At 26.2% G+C, this 25,838-nt stretch overlaps 1 protein-coding gene across 1 annotated transcript; it reads left to right on the top strand.

Moving 5' to 3' along the window:
- Positions 1–538: 538 nt before the first annotated feature.
- Positions 539–24,840, top strand: LOC145834593 (GATOR2 complex protein WDR24-like). The gene is made up of 15 exons (XM_082942062.1): positions 539–770; positions 1,107–1,319; positions 2,077–2,220; positions 2,342–2,476; positions 8,564–8,758; positions 10,399–10,627; positions 11,453–11,598; positions 13,564–13,843; positions 14,061–14,326; positions 15,143–15,324; positions 16,153–16,240; positions 20,027–20,343; positions 22,643–22,814; positions 23,046–23,176; positions 24,502–24,840. The coding sequence occupies exons 1-15, from the start codon at positions 585–587 to the stop codon at positions 24,659–24,661; spliced, it is 2,844 nt and encodes a 947-aa protein (XP_082798188.1). The 5' UTR covers positions 539–584; the 3' UTR covers positions 24,662–24,840.
- Positions 24,841–25,838: the final 998 nt, after the last annotated feature.

Here is a 25,838-nt window from a genome sequence, read left to right as displayed (position 1 = left end):
CACGCTCAAAATATTTGGTCCAAAGACCTGGTGCACCAAGAACCTTCTGGTTATCGAGTTGCACACCTATTAGATACCTGTTAACATTTTGTCCAGGAAATACATTTTATACTATGCTTTAGTTCAAAAATAGTGTATTTTGTCATAAAATTTAAAATAGTTTTCCTTTTTGGTTAAAAATTTCAGATTTTTAAATAAATAGTAATGAATAAAATAGAAACTTTGTAAGATTCCAAATCTAAAGATTAAACTATTTTTATGTCTCATATAACATCAGAAAATGTTTTTATCATAAACTGCTTATAAATTGGAGATTAAGGATTTATTAAATTTTAATTGTAATAAGTAAGTTTTAAATAAATGAACACTGAACTTGTATATAATTTATTTTGACCTAATATTTTACTGTTTTATAAAACAAAGTGTCAATTTAAAACAATAAATTTGGAGATACTATTAGAATGTTATTTTTTATAAAACTAAAAATCCATTAATCTTTTTTTTAGTTTAAAATTTTTTTTTATTATAGCTGTAGAGTTTGATATTTTCTTAAATTGGAAGAAAGTTATCATACATAAACAAACATGGAAAACAAAAAAATATATACAACTGTCATGGGAACTAATTACCTTGGTGTGAGTTCATTAAGCTTGTGTAATGACTACAATCGTGTTGTTGTAGCTGGTAGATCTCTGTTGAAAGTATTTAGCTTTAATGAAAAAAATAAAACCTTTGTGGAGCAGCTTAACTTGCAAGGGGGCAGAAGAGACGTCAGTTTAAATTTTTATTTCATTTCAGTTGTTTTTATTTTTTTTTTTGCAAGTATTTTTTTATATTTTTATAACAAACTTTATAAAAAACTATAAAATGTTTGAACTTTTTCAAAAAAGTATTTTTATAGTTTTATAAAGTGTAATAATTATTTTGCAATAACAAGCACAAATACTAAGTGTTCACTTAATTAATTAGTCTAAAACTTCAAATAGCTATAATTGTAACAATAAAAAAAGCTTTATTTAAGTTAAAATTTATTTTTGTTCATAAAAACCTAATTGTAGTAATTTTTAATTGACTCTTACTGCTACTTTAAAACTTAACATCAACAGCAAGGAATGAATATGAGCAGTGCAGCTGTGTCTTGGAATAAGCAAGACAGCAGTTTGATAGCAACCGGGGCAACAAATGGAGCTGTGTTAGCTTGGGACTTAAACATAGCTGGTAGAAACAAGCAGTTAAGTGTATTTAATGAGCATTCAAGATCAATCAATACTATTTGCTTTCATCCCTTGCAGTCAAATTTATTGCTTAGTGGTTCAGCTGTAAGTTAGAAAAAATCGTTTTTTATGAATGAATAACTACAGTAAGCCTTAAGATTAGAATACTAAAATATTATTTATAACTTATAGTGTTTGTTAACTTTGTCCTTGAAAAAATTTGGCTCATATGTGTTATATAGGGTATTATAGAAGTAATTGATTTTTTAAGTTAATATTTCGATATTTTTGTGAAAAAAGGTTTATTTTGTTTTTAAAAATAAAGTTTAAAATGTACAAGTACAACAAAAATTTTTGAATATTATTTACTTTTTTGTTTTTTGGGCTAAGATTAAAGGTTTATTTTTAAATTTCATTGATTGGAAAGCTGAGTTGAAAACTGAGATTCAGTTGCTGTTTAGATAAACTGAAATTAAAGTAACAAGTTGATATATAATTTTGATTTATTTACAACTTATAGTTTTAAAAAATCGACGCAATTTGTTTAATATACAAAAAATCTTTTTTTTGCAAAAAATTGAATATTTTTAAGAAATTGATGAAATAACTTTTGAAATATAATAATATTTAGTAAATTATAAAATTCTCCTTCAATAATTTTTTTTACCTTTTTCATTAATTTAGACTTAATAAATAGACTTAAAGTATTTTTTAAATTTTATATTACTTTTTGAGTTATAGCCATTTAAAAATTTTTGTAAGAACTTGAATTGTCGTGTAACCAGTAAAAATATGGGCGTTAAATTTGTTGAAGTTTTTTGATAACTTAAGTTGGCTGAAAAATTGATTGATTTTACTCAAGGAACCGAATATAAAAATGGTTGATGTGCGAAAGAAGTTGTGTTCATCAGTGTTTGAAACAAAGTCTGATGGTGTCAGGGACATCAGATGTAGTCCACACGACAGCACTAAATTTGCTGTTGGTACTGAATGTGGATTAATGCAGGTTTGACTGGTTAGATAAATTCTGATTGCTAACTGAACAATGTTAGTCTATTCTAAATTTGATAAAAGATATATAATAGGTTTAAAGATAGTTGTAATTTTTTTATACTAATTTTATACAGTTATGGGATATGAGGAACCCATCTAAGTTTTTGAATTCTATCATAGCACACAAAGGACCTATATTTTGCATGGATTGGCATCCAGATCCTATGAGATCAACAATAGTTACTGGAGGAAGAGACAAAACATTAAAAGTGAGTAAACTCATTATTTTTTGGTTTTGTTCTTTTTAAGAATATTATTAAGAATGTGCTACAATTTTATTTTTATACTTTTCTTAGATTCATAAGTATTTTTTAACTACTAGCAAAAAAAAAGCTTAAGTATGTTTTTAAATCAGGGTTTCCCAAACTCGTTTACTATATCGCCCCCTTTCAGAAAAAAAAAAAATTGCACCCCATGATTTTAAAATGTAATTTTTCTCTTAAGTACACACTTTTTAGCCAAAAAAATTATGTTCGAAATGTAATTTAGTCTGGTACTTCTTATGCACGCACTTTTTGGCTGTGTTCAAAGTAATTTACAGGGCTTGAGAAAGAAATTACAGTTATTTTCTTACAAGCCCTGTAAAGTGTATTGAAATACTTATTTAAATAGCCTTGTGTAATATGTAATCAATTCTGTTTAAGTATGAATTGAAACTAATGAAACCTTTAGGTCAGTGGTGGACAACTTTTGTAGTCAGCAAGCAATATTTACTAAAAACTTGACTTGAATTGGAATAACCTTTAAAAAACTAAACCTTAATTCTAACAATAATTTTTAAATTCAACAAAAATAAAACTTAAAGGTTTTACAGTTAATTGTGTGAACAGAAACTAATCAATTAAAACAACTTTTAATTAGGTTAAAATTTTGTTTTGTAACTGTAGAATTTTTTTTGATGGCTTATTTAATTCTGTTCAAAATGATTTTTTTTTCTACTATCAGCCTATAATAATTTAACAGAGAAAAATAATGAAAAATTAAGAGCTAGGGTTAAACTATTAAAATATCAACAAATTTTAATTGTCAAAATATTTTGAAGTAAGATAAAACAAAAAACAGTTGTACTAATAGTTTAAAATTCCTTAATATATAGATGTTTTAACAAAAAAAATAATCAAGTTAGAAAATAGAATTGACTTTAAGAGTCTTTTAAGTGAAACATTTGAAGTCAAATAAAATCTCAAATCTATACTCTTTTAAAGCCAAAAAATATATTTTTTGAAAAAAAAAACAAAATTTTCATCAAGATTTAAGTTATACAGATTAAACAAGTAATAACAAAAATCTGTCAAATAAATATTTTTCAAACAAATATTTTAAACACTATGATATAAAAACTTTTAGTGTAATGTAAAACAACAAATATAAACTACAAAATTAACCAGGTCAAAACAAAACTATTAACAACTTTAAAACATAAAGCCCTTAATAAATACAGTAGAACTCTGCTTGAGTTCGCACTTTGAACGAAATAACAAAGTGCGAACTCAAAAAATCATTACCATTTTTTTACAAAATGGCAAGATTTGATATGATATAATGCAATAATGTTATGAATAAACATAAAATAAACTAAATCATAAAATAAACATTCATTAAAAAAAAGAGATCTATATAAGCTATTAAATATCATAACATTTTTTGTTTTATTAATACTGAATTAGAAATAGACTTTATTTAAGTAAAATTTAAGAAAATATAAATTTGCACGTTTTTTTGGGTAAAAAGTGCAAACTCAAGAAGGATGAGCTTCATGACTGCTTACAAGTTTTTCTATATCTGGTTCTAAATCAGTCAAATAAAGCCTCAAGTCACCTCTTTTAAAAATGTCTAGATTATATTTTTTGCTCAAGACGTTGATAACTGAACTGATAGTTTTCTTAACAACATAGCTAAAAGTTCATCAAAGCTATAAACAACAATCTAACTTCCTCCCAAATAATTGGATACTTCTGATTTAGTATTTGTTGAGTCCAAAAGCTTTCATATCGTTTTTTTGAAAAAAAAAACTTTAAGTTTCAAGGTCAGTTTGTGAGTCTAAGAAGGTTTCCTGTAAAGCAACGTTTACTTCAAAAAGATCTGCTTTGAAGAAATCATAATCCACTTCGGGACGTTTTATTGAAAAACGTTAGTAAAATGTATATCAATATCACCTGTAAGCTGTTCCAGATGAGATGAAAATACTTCTATTTCACCTTTACTTACTTGAAGTTTTAAGTTTTCCAAACTTGCAAACTGTGAAAACTGATTATTTTTTAAATTTCTTCCATACAGTTCAAGTTAGTTTCTGAAACTGGTTATCTTACTTTTGTATTTCACAAGGTTCAAGTTTTTACCTTGTAAAGTTTTTTCAAATTGATGGTCATATCCTTTTTAGAAAAAAAAATCAATATATGAATTAAAAACAGCCTAAAACCTTTCTAGACAGTTTTCTTTTGATATCCATCGCGCTTCTGTATGTAATATCAAATTATCAAAAACATCATCATTGTCATTGCACAGCTGTTTAAACAGACAACTTTGTAAATCATGCCTTTTTGTTTGTTGATAGCTTTTATCACTAAGTTTAATGAGTCGTTTAAACGGACGCTCAAATTTTTGCAACTAAATGTTGGCGATGTATAACGCAATCAATAGTAAATATTTCAGGGTTTAACTCTTTAAAACATGTGATTAATTCACAATACTTTCCTATCCTAGATGGAGCATCACCTGTTGCAATTCCTATAAGATGTTTTGAAGTTATTTTATTTACTTCAAAATATTTTTATATTTTTTCGAACACAGCCTTTCTGTGCTATGTGTTTCCATTAGTTGGGAGAACGCTAGTATGTTGTATCATCAACTATTAAATGCACTCAAACAAAAAGAAGACATTTATTCCCCTGAAAATTTGACTCGTCAACGTTATCGAAAAAAAAACTTTGCACATCATTCGAACTAACACGTTCTGACATTTCATCTATACCTCTTTTCTCAATTGTTGCTTAGAGGAATAGAAGGTAAAACATTACTAGTGTTTTTATAATGATTGACTTTTCCACATCTGTTTTTAAGACAGGAATAAACGTTTTTTCCCCAATGGTGTGAGAAAGTCCTTGTATAGCAACTATGAGAGACAGATAGTAAGAAACTAATTGTCCATCTTCAATACTTTGTGTAGATATCTTGAACATGTTTGTGATTTTACACTGTTTTGTTTTCTAATCTTGACGTTTTCTGAAAAACTTGACATTTTTATTTACATGTTCTGAATGAAATCTTTTAAGATGATCTTTAATCCTAAATTTTCGAATTCTAGGTTTTTTCAGGTTTCCAGGTAAAGTGGCAACCCTGTACAGCTTTTTTTTAGTCTTACTAAGTGACTTTTCAAAAAACAATTAGAAATATCAATAAGTGAAAGTTAATAATAGATAAAATAGATTTTAACTAACTATTTATTATCCCAAATAGCATATATGTCAGGTTATGAAATGGTGAGAGGGGTTCCGATTGTTTATGTCCAATGTAGTTGTTAAATAAAAAAAGATATGAATAGAAATATGGAATTTACTCAAAAATAGGATTCACAAGCATTTTTTTTTTCTATATTTTACGTAAACAAAATGTACTTGTTTTGTTTAAGTTTTACTTCAGGGTCAAATGTTTTATACCAAGCTAAAATTAGTGAAATAGCAAGAAAAAAAGTAAAATTTTATAACCTAAAAATTTTAAAATTGCCCCCTTTCGCCCCCTTACTAGTTATCGCCCCCCTACTTACTAAAATTGCCCCCAGTGGGGCGATATCGCTCACTTTGGGAAATCCTGATTTAAATCAACATTTCTGAAACTTTTTTTCAAAAGACCCCCTTTAAAGAAACTAAAAAAGCTACTGCCCCTTTCAACAAAATTTCTTAAAAAACTATTATCAAAACCGCCTAAGTTTCATTTTGCTCCTCATCATTAACTCCAGAATATCTAGTGTAATTTTCAAATTATGGCCTTGTGGCTCCCCTTTTTATGGCTTGTGCTGTGACCCCCTAAATTTTCTTTTTTTTTTCTATAATATCTAGTTTAAGTTTCAAAACTACTATTAAAAGTGCCTAAGACTTTTTTTGCTCTTCATCCTCAAACCCAGATGATGAAGAGCAAAAATTAGTGTAAGTTTTAAATTATGATCTCATGGCCCCTTAAATTTCTGTAATAACCCCCAAAGGGGCTACTTGGCCAAGTTTGAGAAAAGCTGATTTAAATAGTTTGTATAAAAAACCTTGAAAATAAATATCTGATGTGCTGAACAAATTATTAATTAATCTTTAAAAAAAATATTGAAAAAGTTGCCATTAAATAAAAAGTACATTAAAAGTGTTTAATTTAATTATCCTTACAAGAATATTTAATATGTAGAAATAACTTAATTGGAAACAAATTTGTTTTAAAGAGAGAAATCAATTCCCAGCTGGGAATTTTGAACTATAATTAAAGCTTATTAAAACTTAATTGTGTACAAGTTTATATTATATTTTTCATTCTTACAAGTACGTGTATAATTGTATATATGTCTGTAATATAGTTATGGTTTAGTGTTAAACTTAGTTTTGTACAATTTTGAATAACTATAATACAGAAATATATACATATACTTAAAACTAAGAAAATCATGAAAACTTACAAGTTAAGTACCTTATTAGTGAGCTTTAGATTTTAAAACTTTTATATAACCTTGACAGTAAAGATTTTTGTGGGTAAATTCAAAATTGACTTTATCAAATCATCACATCTCAGCATTTAAGACATTGTCAGTTTTAAAATGAGACTATAATTAAATGCTCATAAAATGAATCACCTTTCTAGTAAATACTATCTTCTGTTTGATCAGAATGGTTCTGTAGATCCTTATAAAAATGAATGCTTGATAAATTCAAATTAGAAAGAAACCAATTGTTGATTGTCGCAAAATCTTTTGTAGGTAGAGTATAATGCTATTTTTATAATACTTTAATTTAAGTTTTTTTATGGAAAAGTTTAACTTTAAGCATACTTTTAAGTTAATTTTTAAATACAAAAGGTAACCATTCTAAAACAAATCTAAACTGTTATTAAGGCCATAGGGGGGGGGGAGGGGGGTAAACCACATTTTATTACAAAATTTAACTTTGGTTTTTATATGAAAGCTTTAAAAAAAACTACAAGCCAATTTTTATAGAATTAAAAAATATGATTAACTTTTGTAATATTTTATTTTTTGTAAAAAGTTTCCGATACAAACGTATGGACTACAAATTTTTGGGGTCAATTTTCTCAGAAATTTTAAAATTCACTAAAAATCTATCTCCTCCTTTATTTTTCAAGCAATCCTCTTCAAATTTTCAGGAAGTGTTCCTTATTTAATAGAAAAAAAAATTATTTATGAATTTTAATGATTTCTAAAAATAAAATTTTTCAAACAAAACAAAATACAAAAACTTTTTAAAGTCCAAAGTAACGTTTTTTGTTATTGTATAAAGATTACACTGTGAAAGTTGAAGAAGATTGCTTGAAAAATGTAGGAGGAGATAGATTTGAAATAAAATAGTCTTTTTTCGCTGTTTTAGTTTTCCCTCCCTATAAGGAACCTCTTATGCGGCCTGACTTTGACTGGTCATATCTCAAAAAATAATTCGAATTTTTTAAAACGATAAAAAGCATCTTAAAGCTTAGAAAATCTCTATAAAATAAGATCAATTTATAAAAAACATGGTTTACCCCCACCCCCCTATGGCCTTAATCTTTTATTAAGATGATAACATTACTAAATGTATAACTGCTCGTCTACATTCAACTTTATTCCTCACTCTATTTTTTATTAAATTCAGTAACTTAAAAGTTCTTTCAATAAACACAAAGTAGAACAGTATGAATAAAGTGTTATTTTAAAGCTTATAGTTTTGTTGGTATTTTTTATTGTTTATTTTTTTAAATAAAACAATGTGTCATTATATGAAATATTTTTATTCTGTTTATTTATCTACTAAAAGTTCGATTGATAAGTTAAGGTCTTGTTAATGTTTAAGTTATAAATTATTTAGTCAAAATGATTTAGTTATTAAAATCTTAAAATTTTATGTACATTTTAAAGATTATTTTGTTTAGAGCAATAAACTTTAATTTATAAAAGTTAACTTGTTTTACGTTGAACAATAACGTTAAAGGTTATAAAAAATAAAGTACTCTTTTCCTAAATAAGCAAGTTTAGTTAAACTTCAGACTCTTTATAGTTTATTCTCCATTTTAACCTAACATATTTCAATTGAAAAGTGTTTATAAAATCACAGGTATGGAACGTGAGTCACGGCAGTAGTGAGCGCTTGTGCGAAATAAGGAGCATGTACCCGTGCGGTCATGTCAAGTGGAGGCCAGGTCATCCCAACCAGATGGCTGAGTCTTCGTTCAATCTTGGATTCAATATAAGGATATGGGACGTTCAAAGGTGTCACGTGCCTTACGCCGAGTTTGACTTGAGCTCTTTAGTTCGTTTATATATGATTGACACTTAATTTAACTACTTAATTTAGAATTAATTATGTTTGAAAGTAAATTACTAGAATTGAATATTTTGACAAAAGCAAGGAATGTTGTTATCTCAATAATATTTAAACATAATTTTCTTAAATTTCAAAATATAAGCGTCTAATAAAATAAATTCTGGCATATTTTCGTTTCTTTTTTCTAACTACTATGTCTATATAAGAGCAAAAAAAAAAAGAGTCTTTGGTACTTTTAATGGTAGTTTTGAAACTTATACTAGATATTATAACAAAAAAAAAAGGAAATTTAGGGGGTCACAAAGCCATAATTTGAAACTTACACTAAATATTCTGGAGTTGATGATGAGGAGCAAAATGAAAAAAAAAACTTAGGCGGTTTTAATAATAGTTTTTTAAGAAATTTAGTATACTAAAATTGATAATTTTTTTATGCTTTACTTATTTCGTTTGTACTAATTTTTTTTTTGTTTTTAAAAACTAAATGATAAAGTTGAACAAATCTATTTTTCAGGTGTTTGGTTTAGTATTTGTTATTTATCTTTTTTTCTAGAAAATTTTAAAATCAGATTTAGTAGTGACTTAAGTAAATAAATAACAGCCATGAACATTTTTTAAGAAAATTTTAATCAATCAATGTTGTTACTAAGTTTTTATGCGAGTTTTTACAACAGACAGTCCAATGAAATTATCAGCTAAACGATTATAGATAAAAAATATAATTATTTGATTAAAAGGTGCCATTAAGGCCATAGGGGGGGGGGGGGGGGTCCGACTTTTTTTTTTACAAAAAATAACTTTGGATTTTATATGAAAGCTTTAAATACAAACTACAAGCCTGTTTTTATAGAATTCAAAAATATAATTTAACTTTTGAGGTATTTTATTTTTTGTAAAAAGTTTCCGATACAAACGTATGGACCGCAAATTTTTCGGGGTCAATTTTCTCGGAAATTTAAAAATTCACTAAAAACCTATCTCCTCCTTCATTTTTTGACCTAGAGACTTCAAATTTTCAGGATATGTTCCTTTTAATATTTTGAAGAATCTGAATGTTGGAATTTTTGAAATTTTGAAAAATAAAAATTTTATCCACAAAAAACTAAAAAAAAGGGTAGTTTTTTGACAATAATTTTTTTTTTACTCAAAATTAAAAAAAATCCTACAATATATCTCTTTAAAGCTTAATGATAAACATTCTGTAAAAATTTAAGAAAGATTTCTCAAAAAATGAAGGAGGAGATAGATTTTTAGTGAAATAGTCTTTTTTCGCATTTTTAGTTTTCGCCTTCCATAAGGAACCTATTGAACGCCCTTTCTTTGATAGCTTATATCTCAAAAGGTACTTTGAGTTTTTTCAAGCGGTTAAAAGTGTCTGATAGCTCAGATTAAATTCTACAAAATAAGATCAAGTTGTAAAAAACAAAGTGGACCCCCCCCCCCCCCTATGGCCTTAAAATTAGTAAAGCGCCAGTTAAATAAATAAATCAGTAACTACCATTTTAGTTTTTTTAATAAACAGTTTCAAACTTCGCAAGTATTTACGCTTTTCAAAGATAGATTCAGATTATCCAAAAACATTTAAAAATAGTTCACATATATAATGTAATTAATAAAATAAACAGTGGAAACCATCAAACACTACGGGAATGGGCTGGTCACAGTCTGACTCTTCCATACTGTACAGCGTTTCAAAGAACGGCTTGCTTGCTTTAAACCACATAAGCGAGGCAGACTTTGGGGTGGACCAGTTCAAAGCTTCAGGTTTGGCCATAAACAACAGGGGCTGGGTTGTGTCTGCCGGTCAAAACCTTCGAACTGAAAATGAATTGGAGAAAAATGCATCATTTAAAGGTTTATTTGAGTTGATGATTTTTTTTTAATGCTTTATTTATTTCTTAAAGGTAAAGTTTAGAATTGAAATTAGTTAAATTGATTTACTTATGATTATTGTAAACTTGTATAACTCAATTAGCCAATATAATTTAGATTATTACTATTCCACACTTTAATTTTTTCCTAAATATCATATGCATCTTTTTATCATGGTTTAACGAGTTGAAGTGATCTGCTTTATTCGTTTCAAAAATTTTTTTTTTTAATGCTTTATTTATTTCTTAAAGGTAAAGTTTAGAATTGAAATTAGTTAAATTGATTTACTTATGATTTTTGTAAATTTGTATTACTCAATTAGCCAATATAATTTACATTATTACTATTCCACACTTTAATTTTTTCCTAAATATCATATGCATCTTTTTATCATGGTTTAACGAGTTGAAGTTATCTGCTTTATTCGTTTCAAAAAAAAAACTTTTAGAGTTTTCCAATGGACATACATATATACTTAAGAGTTATTTTTAGTTGTGTTATATATCTAACAAATAAGTTACAAAATATATCAAAAATATTTTATAATGGTTTATATGTAAATTATAAACTTTTGTTAAGTAGATATACAAGTAGAGATGTTGCAGCAAAGCATTTAGCTTAATGGCTGTCTAAATATTTAACTAAAAAATGCCTGAAACTTTTATTGAATTTAGTTCTGCTCATAGATATCTTAGCACAACTAAAAATTTCAATAACAAGTTGATTCTGTTTGATTTAGTATATAAACATATTTTTTTCATATCTATATATTCATTCATTAGATTTAATTGTGTAAGTTAAAAAAAGGGCTTAATGAAAGCTATGGTATTTCTTCGCTTCATCAGCAAACAAGCAAAATGTATCAGTTGTTTAGTAAAAGCAATCTCCAAGGATCAAAATCAAGTGATGATGAGTTATCTATAATGTCCTCATCTCCAAGCACTTTTAATCAGGTTTCTTAAAATATATTTTGTTATAAAAATATTTAAGTAAAAAATATTGTTTTACCTATAAGAGTTTTGTGTTTTACGCTTTTAAGTGCATTTCCTTAATTTACTATTTTTTAATCAAACATTTTTTACTTTATTATATTTAAGGTATATAACACATATTTATAACTTGATATAATTTTAATTGTGACGACAGGTCTCTGTATTTCTTGTTTTTTCTATCCTAACTTTAAAAGCTTGGAAAATCTAGGTTTTTTTGTTGGATTTGCAAAATATCTCAAAATATTAGAAATATTTATATTTTTATTTTAACTGTTCAAAAATATTGGTTAAATCGTTTGCTAATAAAAGATCCTAGTGAAGTATCTTCACTGGAATATAAATAAAAACAAATTATACAGTAATCTTCCTTTATTCTACCAACATATGTTTCTGTGTGTCAACGAGTCAACACACTTCAACTGGGTTCTGTAAAAAAATAATTACTGTAATGAGAGAATAGAAGCATAGAATAAAGTAGGTGTATATATGTTTTCATTAAAATAAGGTATATTCTACAGATAATAGTTATTAATAGGTGAAATACTTAACATTAAATCCGACTGTTATAAAACTATATGATATTTGTAATTATTAAGTCTAAAATAAATAAGTAAGCTAAATTACACAACAAAATATAATATAAACAAACAACTTACGTTAATAGGAAAGATAACTAAATCAAAATTTGCCGTTGTTAATAATAGTTATTAAATTCAAATCACAGATAAACCGTGCCTTTTTACCTACTACGCCCAAGAGAGCTGGTAGGTTTTTTACTGCAGGTTTATACTTAGCATATGACTACCTTGTTGTTTTACATTTTAACTTTCACATATAACACAATTTACTTATTAAATATATAAAATATCTGTAAGGGATATTTAAATTAAACAGCCGACTCCAACTTTACCAATTAATTATTTTATTAATTATAAAATACAATATATATTTAATCCAGGTCACTATGATTTTATGTATGTCGCTGTAAATTAATTATCGGTCAGTACATTGTAAGCCTAGTAATAATTATGTTTTTTGTGTTTTGTTTTTCCTTAAAGTTTAATTTTTTTCCTTAAAGTTTAATTTTTTCATTTTTTCACTTTTGATTTTCACATTTGAACTAAATCTGCTTCCTAATTCTATATAACTTTGATTCAATCATTACTAGCATTCAATATATAATATACATGTTACACCGAGTTTCTGTGACTTTTATTGCCTTCAGCGTCGTTAAGTTTTATTAAATTTTATGGATTTACTAACTGATGGTTAATGTTTTATTTTTGTTCAAAATAGATTACATAAAAACAAAATTAATGTTCTTGCAGTACAAATTGAATAGTTTAGGTGGCCTCATTTACATTGTGACGTAATTATTAGTTGTAACAAATGTATTTTTTTCGTTAGTTAAAACGGCAAATTTTGATTTAGTTATCTTTCCTATTAACGTAAGTTGTTTATTTATATTATATTTTGTTGTGTAATTTAGCTTACTTATTTATTTTAGACTTAATAATTACAAATATCATATAGTTTTATAACAGTCGGATTTAATGTTAAGTATTTCACCTATTAATAACTATTATCTGTAGAATATACCTTATTTTAATGAAAACATATATACACCTACTTTATTCTATGCTTCTATTCTCTCATTACAGTAATTATTTTTTTACAGAACCCAGTTGAAGTGTGTTGATTCGTTGACACACAGAAACATATGTTGGTAGAATAAAGGAAGATTACTGTATAGTTTGTTTTTATTTTTATTTTAGTGCTTTTAATTTATTTTATTTCGTACTTTTTAATTAAATCAATTTTATTTTATATTTGTGTTTTTTAGTTTACTTTTCTTCTATACTTATTAAAATATTTAAATACCTACATAGTGTTTAAAAGTTTAGATTTGTTTATTATGACTTTTAGTTGTACCAGCAATCATTGTCCAAACATAGTAGCATGCCTGCTCATTGGGTAAGAAGGTTGGGAAAAGATAGCAAGGATAATCAAGTCAGGTTTGCCAGTTGGAACTCAAACCTTCTCATTCATCAAGTTAACAATAAGTTGAACAAGTGTTTTGAAAATATGGACGAATGTCTTGATGTTGAAAGCGTTATTAAAAACCAGCTGACTTTAAACGGCTTCGACATAATGGCTCAGAATTACTTGCTAGATGGCCCCGAGTTGAAGCTTACCTTTGAAGATGGTGATTTTGATATATTATTATTTTATAACTATGTAAGCTTAATTTTCTATTCGTTATTTTTATTTTCTTAAGACACAGAAACTTTATAAGTTAATAAAATATTGTAAAACCTTTAATGTACATTTAGAGCTATCTTAAAGCCTGATTTACTTTTAAAAAAAGCGAATAAGAGCAAAAAGCTTCAAAGATAAAAAAATAAGTTAAAAATAAACAACAGCATGCAGACGGAACTGTTCAGTTGCCATGGAGGCTGGTGAAGTTTTGGTTGCGCGAACTTGGCTACTGCTAACAGAACTGTATGGTGACGATTTGTCGGTGCAGAGCGGTAACGAACGTGAATCGGTGAGCAAGCAGGGCTCAACTGTTGTGTTGGGTCCGTTGTCAAGGACAACTTCAGATGCAGCGTACATTGAACGGGCAAAAAGAGGTAGCGGAGACAAGGAAAGCAAAAGAAGCTCGCTTGTCAGCCAAAACCTCAACAAGGTAAATTTTAGGTTTAGTGGTTTTTTTTATATATTTAATTTCATATTGTAAAACAAAAAAAAAATAAATTTACTGTATAAATAAAAACAGCTAACAGTTTATTTTATTGCTAATATATAGCCTTTTTATAAACGACAGTTGAAGTCAACATTTTGTGAGTCTTATGTTTGTAAACAAGTTATACATCACAAACATCAGCCATGTTTTTTTAAGGATTCTTTAATTTTCTTTTACTTAATTAGTTTAAAAATCGTAATAAATTAATTTTTTAAACAGTTTCCAGAAATAATTAAACTGTAAATTTGTAGATTATTTTTAAATGTACAACAGTTTAAAAACATACTGTTATGTTAGTTTTTATCTTATTTAATAACAAAGGTTATTTTCTATAAAGTTTTTATAGAGAACAAAATTAGTTTAATTATATTCAAACACTAACTCTACTAATAAATTATTATGTTAATAGTAGTTTTTTTACAAGACCTGTATTGTTATATTTTGTTCCCAAAAGTATCATTTTACTTTTATCTAACTTATAGAATCTAACTTAATCTTTCACTTATTATAACAGTTTGCATCGAATTAAAATATAAAAATAAGCTTTCAACATTTTTTATTTAAAGTTAATTTGTTTCTAAATTATATACAAACATTTTTTTTTACTTTACAATTAAAAAGCTGAATTTTTACTAAGATTACCAGAATAACATAAATCTATAGAAATAAGCAAATAGCAAAAGTTTTTAAATATTCAAATTCGTTTAAAAAACATAAAATGAAAGCAAATTACAATTTTTATTTATTAAATTTACTAAGGACGACATTTTACCGATCAGTGCTTTGGGTTCATGTAACAACATAATAGAAGGAGAAGATTGGGATCAGTTTATTAATGGAGAGTTTCCAGACTTTATGAGTGGAGACTCAAAAAACACTCTCCTGAAAGATTTGTCCGCCTCGCTTGATGATATCTATCCCACTCAAGCTAGTTTCACAAAGTTAGTTTTATGTTTTAACTACCCTGTTGGGATAAGCCTCGGTTAAAAAAAAATATTTACAAAGGATATAGAATTTTAATTGTTATAACAAAAACTTTATACAACATATCTAGTTTAGTATTATAGAAAAAACTTTTTAAAAGTTTTGTTTTCATGTATTAGCACTTATGCAACAGACTACAATTTTATCTAAATTTAACGAAAGTTAATTGTATATCAGTACAAAAACTAATCAAAATCTCTTCTACTTATTTACTTTTTTGCAATATATTAGTAATTTATATGTAGCTATACATTTCTGCATTGTTTTTGTTAATTTTAATACAAATAGTTTATCTTTAATCTAAAATAAATATTTGATGACATATATTTTTAATATATTTTGTGCATTTACTAGTAATTTAATAGCTTACTGTACTGGTTTAAAATTTTAAACTTAGAAAAATTACAAAGTTTAATAAAAAAGTTTTTAAATAAAACAAAGTTTTGCTTATGTTTTTATTAGTTAAGTCGTAAACAAAAATGTTTATAAAGTTTTAAACAAGTTTACAATCTTGAATTTAATTTTTATTTATTTCACAATAAGAAACTTATTTGTTTTACAAGCAAAAGTAGCCGTAAATAATAGAACTAGTATAAAAATATACTTTATTAGGTTTTTTTCAGTAATCTTTAGTGTTATGTTTCTAATGAAAACTTATAATACAAATCATCAAATAAGCGAGTATATAAAGTTGGAATAGTAAATTTTATAAAACACTGGTATAGAGCTGTGTATTTTTACTAGTTTTCAAGTTAGCGTAATCGAATAAACTACTTTTTATACAGAAGTTATTCCACTTTAGAAAATATTGAAAATTTAGATGACTCTAACAATTTTTCTGTTATTCCGACCGAGGCTTTTGAAACAAGACAAGTGAGTCCTTTTCTTTGAATCGTAATCTAGTAAAATAAATGAAGATTTATTATGAATATTCACTTTAAACAAAACTAGTTTGATCATCAGCAAGAATAAGTGACATAAATTAAATATATTGTTTGTTAACAATACAAGATATGGTTTTGTAAACTAAAAGTTATCAAAATTTTTATATGTTATATTTTCTTTTATATAAAAAAGAATGATATTACAAGTTGATATCTCGATCATCAGACCACAAGTTCTCGGTAGTTCCGAGTTTCATTCTCATTAAAACTTGTTAGTCAGTCGTAACAAGCATTTATCATTTTTTACTACGAAGCTACCGTTTGTTGGTATGAATATGGTTTTATATTATCTTATCCATAAGCGATTTAGCTGTCATGCTAGAAGATTTGTCCCGAGAATATCTAGAGTTAGTTTTATATCTATAGTCAATTATGCCTGAGATATTTTTTTTACTCTTCATTACAACCCCAGAACATCTAGTGAAAGTTTCAATGATTTCTATTTTAGTGGACAAAATTTACAGCCGCGGTTTGCCGACTCCGACCATACGTTAATGTAATGTATGAAAAATGTACTAAAGTGGTCAAGTGTGTACTTAAATGGTTGATAAATGATAAATAAAATAAACTACCAGGTTCAACCTTTAACTATGTCGCTTGAAGTTGAAAGCTTTTTTTTGCGAACCCTATAAGTTTTGTAAACCCTTTACACATTAAAAACTTCGTGCACACCGTTAAGACCACTGGTGTATACATATACTTTGCTATAAATCATAGATTTCTTCTTCAGATAATTTAAAACATGTATACGTAATGAAAAAATAAAGATATTGTACGAAATATTGTGTTCAATTTTAAATAATAGAATTACTTTTGTTAAAAAAGACGGATAAGCAGGCCACAAGTTTAGGAATGTCAAGAAAATCAGGAAAAGTCAGGAAAAAATTGGTCTTTTTGAAAAAAGTCAGGAAACGAAAAGTCAAGAAATTGACGAAATTTGAAAAAAACGTCAGATTTTTCCTGTTTAAATTTACAAAATTCCTTATTTTCCAAAGCTTTAAAATGGTAAAAAATTAATAAAAAATTCTTTTAAAGTCAGACTAAAATTGCAAAATTTTCCTAGAAATTTACAACATTACTTAATTTCAAAATCCTTTATCTGGTAAAAATTAGTAAAATATCCTTTATATAACGGCAAAGTTTTTTTATTTATATATTTAATAACCACCCTACTTGAACAAGCAGTTTTTGTATGCTTTTATTATTGATGATCTGTGGTAAGGACGCTTCAATAGTGAAATATATACACACAAGTGATATACACACAAGAATTTTATCTTGCAGAATTTAGAAAAAAGTGTTTTTTTTTTAAGTAATTAGTTAAGTTTTTTATAATTAAGCACAAAGTTTAGTATTTCATGTAAGAAGTTTATGTGTATACTTTACCTCTTTCAAATTTTTTCAAAGTTCTTTAAATTTGAAAAATAAGTTATAGAAAGGTGTATGCCATGATTAAGCTTACTTATTAGTATTTTTTTGTAGAATAACTGAAGTTTTTAAAATAAATAAGATTAGATATATTTTTACAAATTTTATACTAAATGATAAGAGGAAATATAAGATTGAAAGCTTTATATAGTTTCAAGAGTTTGAATATGCATTTTAAAATAAGTTTAAATTAAGAATTTGATTTAGCAAAGTCAGGAAAATTTTAATAAAAAGTAAGAAAATTTTTCTCAGCTTAATCTGTGGCAACCCTGGATAAGGTATGTGTTTAATTTATTTTATTTTATTCTATACTGTTATCTTACATATAGTATAAACAGTAATCTAGATAAAATGTTATAGTAGTTATTGACAATATTCATACTGAAAATTTTTAAGTTTAGAATTTTATGTTAAACAAATCAATTTTTATCAGTCTACTTATGACTTATAAAAAACATTTAAGGATTATATTTAAGAACTGTAAAGCTAAGATAAACTTTTTACTAAGATAAATTAAAGACATTTGTTTTGGAATTTTAAGTTTGTCTGAAAAATGATTTATTTAAAATATTAATAAAACTTTTATTTACGACTAAGATAAATGTTTAGTTATTTAACATTTGTTAGTTTAAGTTATTCCAATTCCCTAGTTTTTAATCTTATAATATAATTTCATAGCTTGTTTCACTGTTTTAGCCAGTTTTTCTAACACAAGCACACGTTTTTTGACTTGAAAGAATTTAAACCAATAAAAAAATAGCTTTTGTTTAGTACATGACTCAGATACGTGTTTTTTAGATTTTGATTAATATAAACTCCCAGAAAAATGTCTGTTGTGATCACTTTAAGGGCATAGGGGGTCAGACACTTTTTTTTACTAAAAATAACATTGGATCTTAAATGAAAGCTTGAATTACAAACTACAAGATAGTTTTTATAGAATTAAAAAATCTTATTTAACTTTTGAGATATTGTAATTTTTATAAAAAATTTCAGATGCAAACGTATAGACTGCAAATTTTTAAGGTCAATTTTCTCAGAAATTTTAAAAATCACTAAAAATCTACATTCTTCTTCATTTTTTAGCTAGGGACCTCAAACTTTTAAGAAAAGTTCCTTTTATAGTTTAATAGAATTTGAATGTTGGAATTTCAAAAATATAATAAAATAAAAATTTGAGATTAAAAACAAAGAAAAAAGGTGGTTTTTTTTTGATAATTTTTTTTTCAAAATTTAAAAAAATCTTGCATTTAACCTTTTTAAAATTTAATATTACACTTTCTGTCAAATTTTAAAGAAGATTGCTAAAAAAATGAAGTAGGAAATAGATTTTTAGTGAAATGGTCTTTTTTTGCGTTTATAGTTTGCGCCTTCCATTAGGAACCTATTGAGGTCACCGACTTTGATCGCTCATATCTCAAAAATTACTTTGAATATTTTTAAGCGGTTAAAAATGTCTGATAGTTCAGATAAAACTCTATACAATAAGATCAACTTGTAAAAATCAAAGTGGACCCCCCTTGCCCTTTATTGTGGGTAGCTGTATAAATTGCACGAGGAGACAAAATAGCACGACTTCATAAAATTGCATCAAGATACTTTTGCACAAGGGGATAAAGTTGCACAAAGATAATTTTACACAATGGGTCACTTTTGCGCGAAAACACTTTTGCACAAGCAGACAATTTTGCACGGGTTTCTATTTCATTTTTTATTTTTTCATTATTTTCTAATTAAGTTTTTTTTTTTATCACTGTTACCTCTAACCCTTACCCTCGGTCAGTAAGTTTATTTTTATTTTTTAGGTTTTTAATTTTTGTCATTTTTTTTTACTAAAACTGTTACCCATAACCCTTGACCCTCAGTCCGTAGCTTTTTTTTTTATATAATTAAAAAATTTTTTTTTTTAATCATTTTTTTTTGTTAAATTATTTTTTAGTTTCTTTTTTACTATTTATTTTTCTTTATGTTTTTACTCACATGCAAAATTGACCTTTGGTGCAAATTCGTTTTCGTGCAGTTTTGTTCCCTCCTGCGATTTCGTCTTTGTGCAAATTGGCTTCATGCAATTATGTGCACTCGTGCACTTTAGTAACCCCGTGCAGTTTTGTCTTCATGCAATTTAGAGCCGTACCCCTTAATTGTAATACCTTCAAAATGAGTAAAGCATCTTATATTTACTTAATCAAAACTGTTTTAATTGGTTTAAATATATTTAGACTTTAATATAGTATAAAACTGCACAATTAATATTCGCGTACTAAATGATTAGATTCTTTTTCGGCAGGAAATCGGAGATGACGCGATGACGAAATCCATGAACTACGAGTTCAGAGCTTTGGCCAACTCTACTGACGACATAAAAGACGAAGTCCTAATAAAAGAAATGCAATGCAGCAGTGATGGAACCAGTGAAGTCATAAAATCTTGTCACGTAACAGAAGCAGATGGCAGCAGTGACGAAAGTGTGACGTCACAATTGAGTGATCAGAGTTTCGACGAAGGTGAATGGGTAATTCATGACGTTGCCAAGTATGATTACAACAAAAGTGATTTTGACGTCATAATGAACTTGCGAGATGAGGTTATCTGTGAGCAATTAAAGTTTGTTTTAGTGTGATTAAGTTTAATATTATTAATATCGATTATGTTATTTTTTTTATCAATAAAAATGAAACAAAGTTTTTGTATAAAAACTAACTACAACTATTTAATAACACATTTGTCCTCGCAAATAATATAAACTTCTTAACATAAACCAAAACTCTCAAACGTTTGAACAAATATATATCATCTGATTTACATCAGAAATGTTTTATAGCCAAAGTTAAATAAAAATACATAGTTTACAAAATATCAGGAAGTATTTAAACCACGAGTAATTGTTGAGAGGAATACTGAAACAAAAACCAACAAAGTAGTAACATATTTTAAAAAATACACATTAATTTATAAAATAGCATTTAAATTAAATAAATAAACTTTGTAATTAGATAATCTTTGTTTTCACAATCCAAGCTTGTTTATATACATATATAAAGCTCAAAACTAAATCAATGGAAAAACACTGACAGCGTTATAAACTGGTTCAATAAACTAAAAACAACCCCTAAAACCCAATTCATAAAATTCGATATCACTAATTTTTACCCATCCATAACAAAAACAACTTTAGTTAACTCATTAAAATTTGTTGAAAAAAGCACGAATCACAGACAACGATCATAAGTTAATACTTTATTCCTGCAAGTCTACAATCTTTCACGAAAATAAAACATGGGAAAAATAAATACATCTGACCTCTTTAACGTTAGCATGGGATCCTACAATGGAGCCGAAGTGTGCGACATGGTAGGACTTTTCATGCTAAGCGAGATAAAAAAACTAATATATTCAATGAAGAAGAATTCGGTATATATAGAAAAAATGGCCTTGCGGTTATCCAATCTAAATCGCCGAGAACCACAGAAAACACAACAAAAGAATTACACTAAATTTTTAACAAATGGGGTTTTAAAATAACCGTAGATGCAGGCCTAATCAAAACAGACTTTTTAGATATCGAATTAAACTTACCCAACAAAACATACATCCCATTCAGAAAAAAAAATTCGAGCAATAAATCAAACCACCCTAATCAGATATTAAAACACTTACCTATAACTATTAACGAAAGACTAAACAATTTATCAAGTAACGAAGAATCATTTGACCGTATAAAACATAATTATCAATCAGCACTAAAATCCGCCAACTACAAATTCAACCTTAAATACCAAAAGGCAAATGAAAAAAAAACAAAGAAAAATTATATATTTCAACCCACCTTTTTCCTTTACTGTAGCAACTAAAATAGACAAAGAATTCTTAAACTTGGTAAATAAAAACATTGACACAAACCACCCATACCACAAAACTTTTAACAGGAAAACACTCAAAATTTCCTATAGCTGTATGGAAAATTAAAAACAAAAATTTCTAAACACAAAAACAAAGTAATAAACAACCTTAACTTCAAACAACAAGAAAAAACCTGCAACTGCAGGAAAGAAAAATGCCCTTTAAACAATAACTACCTATCAAAAAATATAATCTACCGAGCTACTATAAAAACAACGATATAAAAAAAATTTACGTGGGTTACACTATTACAACATTTAAAAACAGATATAAAGTTGTTTTTGAAATAGGCTAAATAAAATTAATTAATTTTGTTTGAAACGTCACAATGTGTATTTTGTGTGGTTCTTTAAAAATTTTCCTATGTACTTTATTTCGTTCTTAAGATATGTGTTAAACATTGAAACTGAGTAAACGATTCGAAAATTAGTTGTCTTTTTATATTTAAAAAAAAAATATTTTTTTTTTTGCATTTTCAATAGCTTTTTATTTAATTAAATCATTCATATTAAAACATTGATGTAATGCATTGATTTTTTCATTTTGTAGTTTTTTTCACTATCCAAGTTATTTAGTAATTGTTAAGAGATAGAAGATATTTTACCTGTAGTTTTTAAGGTTTTTGTTTTGGTTCCTCTTTTTTTCTATAAAATTCAAAAATAATTTTGGTGTATGTTTATTACTTATTCTAGTTTATAAATGTCTAGATTTCTGACAGATATAACTCTTGTAAAATGAGCGTTGGAATTAGTAAAAATAGTATTTGATGAAAGTTAGTTAAAACATATTGGATTAATAACAAAAAGTGTTTTTTTTTATGTTAACGAGTTTTGATAACTTTTTAATCAAAATTAAACTCTTTGAACAACTTTTTTAACTTAAACAAAAAAATAAACAAAGTACAGAGCTGTTTTAATCTCTACCGTGCTAAATACAAACAATATTTAATACACGTAATAAACATTTTTTGTTCAACTTGGATGACTACAGATCAAATTTTCAGGTGGTTAGTGGATAAAGGGCACGTCCAATCGGTCGTTTCAATGATGTTGCTCATTCAATCTTATTCTACTGGATCACCAAAGTTTGCCATCAGCACAAAGACTCAAGAGCACTGGCAAACTTGCTACATCAATTCCCTTTTTCTCAGAAAGTACTACGTTCAACGGGCACAAGTTAGTGTGACAAAACTAGTGTTATAATCATTGTTTAAGTTATATTTATTAAAGCTACTTTATGGTGACCTTATACTGCTTTTTTATTGCCTTCTGAAAATTACAAGTCAGTTCATTGTTCATATGGTATAAAACTTACTTTACTGCTTTGTCAAAAAGGTATTGTAGAAATTGAAATTTTATCTAAAAGTTATTTAGTAAATTTGATATTAGTTTTCAACAAATATTTAGGTGATAAAAATGAGTCAGATTGAGTCAGTAAACACTTTATCACATGCTTCAACCACGCAAGTTGTATACAAACATTCCGTTGTTGCCAATGGTCTATATACCATAAAGAGTTTCAAAAAAGAAAAGAAAAGGTTTTATGCTTTATAATTCTAAATGATATATAAAACAAGAAAGTTTTCTATTCAATTTGTAAAAAAATATTTAAATTTTATTTTAATTGTATTTAACTATATCTGCAGGTTTTACTATAAGTAGTTTGTAATTTGTAGTTTAAATTATTTATAATTTATTTAAATATTTATTTTCTGTACAATTATGATTTTAAGAAGTCATGGTATAAACTAAAAATGTTTTTAACATTTAAAAAAGGTATTAAATTATAAAACGCTAGTAAAAGTACAAAATAAATTATAACAACTGAACAACAATTACCATGTTTTAATCTCTGTGATTGTTGTAAAGATTGTTATTTTCTTTAGTTTGAGATGAATAAAATAAGTACGATTTTGCAACTCATTTTCTGCTCGTTAATATTTTTAGAAAAGTCCAGCTAAATCAACTGATTTTAAAATTGTATTGAAATAAATATTTAAACATTTAATTAACCTTTTGACATACTTATTTAGTTTATACTGTACAAAAAACTAAATAACTATATTAAAAGGTTTATTAACAACTCTTAATTTGTTTAGTAAAGTAGTATGTCATAAGAGTACTTTCTATTAAGAAGAACTATGAGATTAATTTTGTTTTCAGATAACCTAAAAAAGTTTACGTTAGATCATTGGTTTTAAAATTCAATTTAAAAAAATATTTAAACATTCAATTAACCTTTTAACGTAGTTATTTAGTTTATACTGTACAAAAAACTAAATAACTATATTAAAAGGTTTATTAACAACTCTTAATTTGTTTTATAAAGTAGGATGTCATAAAGAGTGTTTTCTATTTAGAAGAACTATGAGATTAATTCAGTTTTCAAATAACCTGTTAAATTCACATTAGATCATTGGTTTTAAAGTTTAACATGACTAAAAACCTGTTTACTAAAAATAGTGAAAACACTTGTAGTTTTTATATACATAGTGTCTATTAAAAAAATTTACCTACTTACAAACGCATGTATTTAAAGTTCTTAAGTTTTTGTTTATTTGAAAACGTGAAGTTTCTGACCTTTAGTTTAACCTGCTTTTAAAGTATAGTCTGTTTTGGTTTTATTCATTACAAAATCTGTATTTTAATTTAGCTTAAGTTTTGAAAAAAAATTCCTTGTATTTGTAAGTTTCGACAGCTTACGTTTTTTGTTAGTGTAAACCCCATGCTAACGATACAAAAAACTATACTTATAAACAAATACACAATTATTTAAAAACTTTAGAACGTAAGCGTAAGACTACAATACAAAAACAATTATAAACCTTAGGAATAAACCTACAACTATTACTAATTTTTTTAGGTTTGTGTTGTGTCAAGTGTGCAGCTTACCAATGCGAGCTTCAATGCTCTTCTGCATATCTTGCGGACTGAGCGGGCATCAAGAGTGCATCAACAAGTGGCGAAAATACGTTCAAATGGAAGGGGCTACTGACGACTGCTGCAACCACCGGCTATCTTGATCGTGATTAAAAAGTGATTACGTAATTTTCGGATAAAAAGCATTTAAAGTAGGGAAGAGTAAGTTTGTGTAAGAAAACTTCTATAGGGGTTGAAAGATATTTTATTTTTTTATTATGTTTTCAATGGCATATTTTTAGTTTCTTATCATTGTTAAACAATCATTTTTGTTTTAAAATGTCTAAACTGTAACATAATAATCTGAAAATACTAAAACAAGTTTTTGGATAATAGAAAAAATAAAACGTTTAAAAAAAAAACTTTATTTGTGTTCGATCATATTTTTTTGTTTAAATTTTTTCGTTTTTGTAAAATATATGTAATTATAGTAAACAAATTTCTGTGAGAGAATTAAATTCTCAAAGTTTTATTAGCTGTTTATTCCAAACTAAATTTTTTAACTAACTTCACGCCCTTATTATTTTGGTGCATATTTTTCATTACATTCAAGTAATTTTTGAATATTTTTAAAGGTAAATAATATAAGTGTCAAGTATTACTAATAAGTTATATAATATAAACTTAAACTGTATTTTATTGTTTAGAAAATCTAAATAAAGTTATCTTAAATATTTTATATTCTAGTCTCATTTAATTTAACCTTGTTTATTTTATGACGTAAGAATTGTTAAGAGATCAATGAGTGTCAAAACATCTTAATAAGTATACAAAAACACCAGGATTTTTATTAGTTTATTCTATCTAAATGAACCGAACAATGCACATTTGAATTCAAAAAAAAAATAAAAAAATATTAGTTTTTAAATTATGTATGTTTTTGTAAGACAGGTACAAAAACAAAATATTATTAAAAATGAATATTAAGGTTTTACGTATTTTATGAAATTAAACGAAGAACTGAAAGTAAAATTGTTAGATACAAAAAGAAATGCAGTAAAATTAAAAAAAAAAGTAACGAAACTAAATAAATATGCAGTCCAAAACTACAAATCCTATGATTAAAAAAATGTAAAACGCCAATAAAATTTAATTTACATTAGCATCATTTAAATAGGAATATCGGTATAAAAATTGTCCTAAAGACAACATTTGGAAACAAATTTTAAAACTAAATAACAAACAGTTAAATTCACTTTAACGTGGATGCTTTAGATAACATGCATGTAATAGTAGCTTACTTTTTAGGTCTAGCAGATAGTTTTTGTTTCTGATATTAAA

Source organism: Thalia democratica, chromosome 4 (genome assembly GCF_965202585.1).
Source record: "Thalia democratica chromosome 4, ktThaDemo2.hap1.1, whole genome shotgun sequence".
Lineage (NCBI taxonomy): Eukaryota > Metazoa > Chordata > Thaliacea > Salpida > Salpidae > Thalia > Thalia democratica.
Note: the sequence above shows the minus strand (reverse complement) of the source record. Positions and strands in the feature narration are given on the sequence as shown.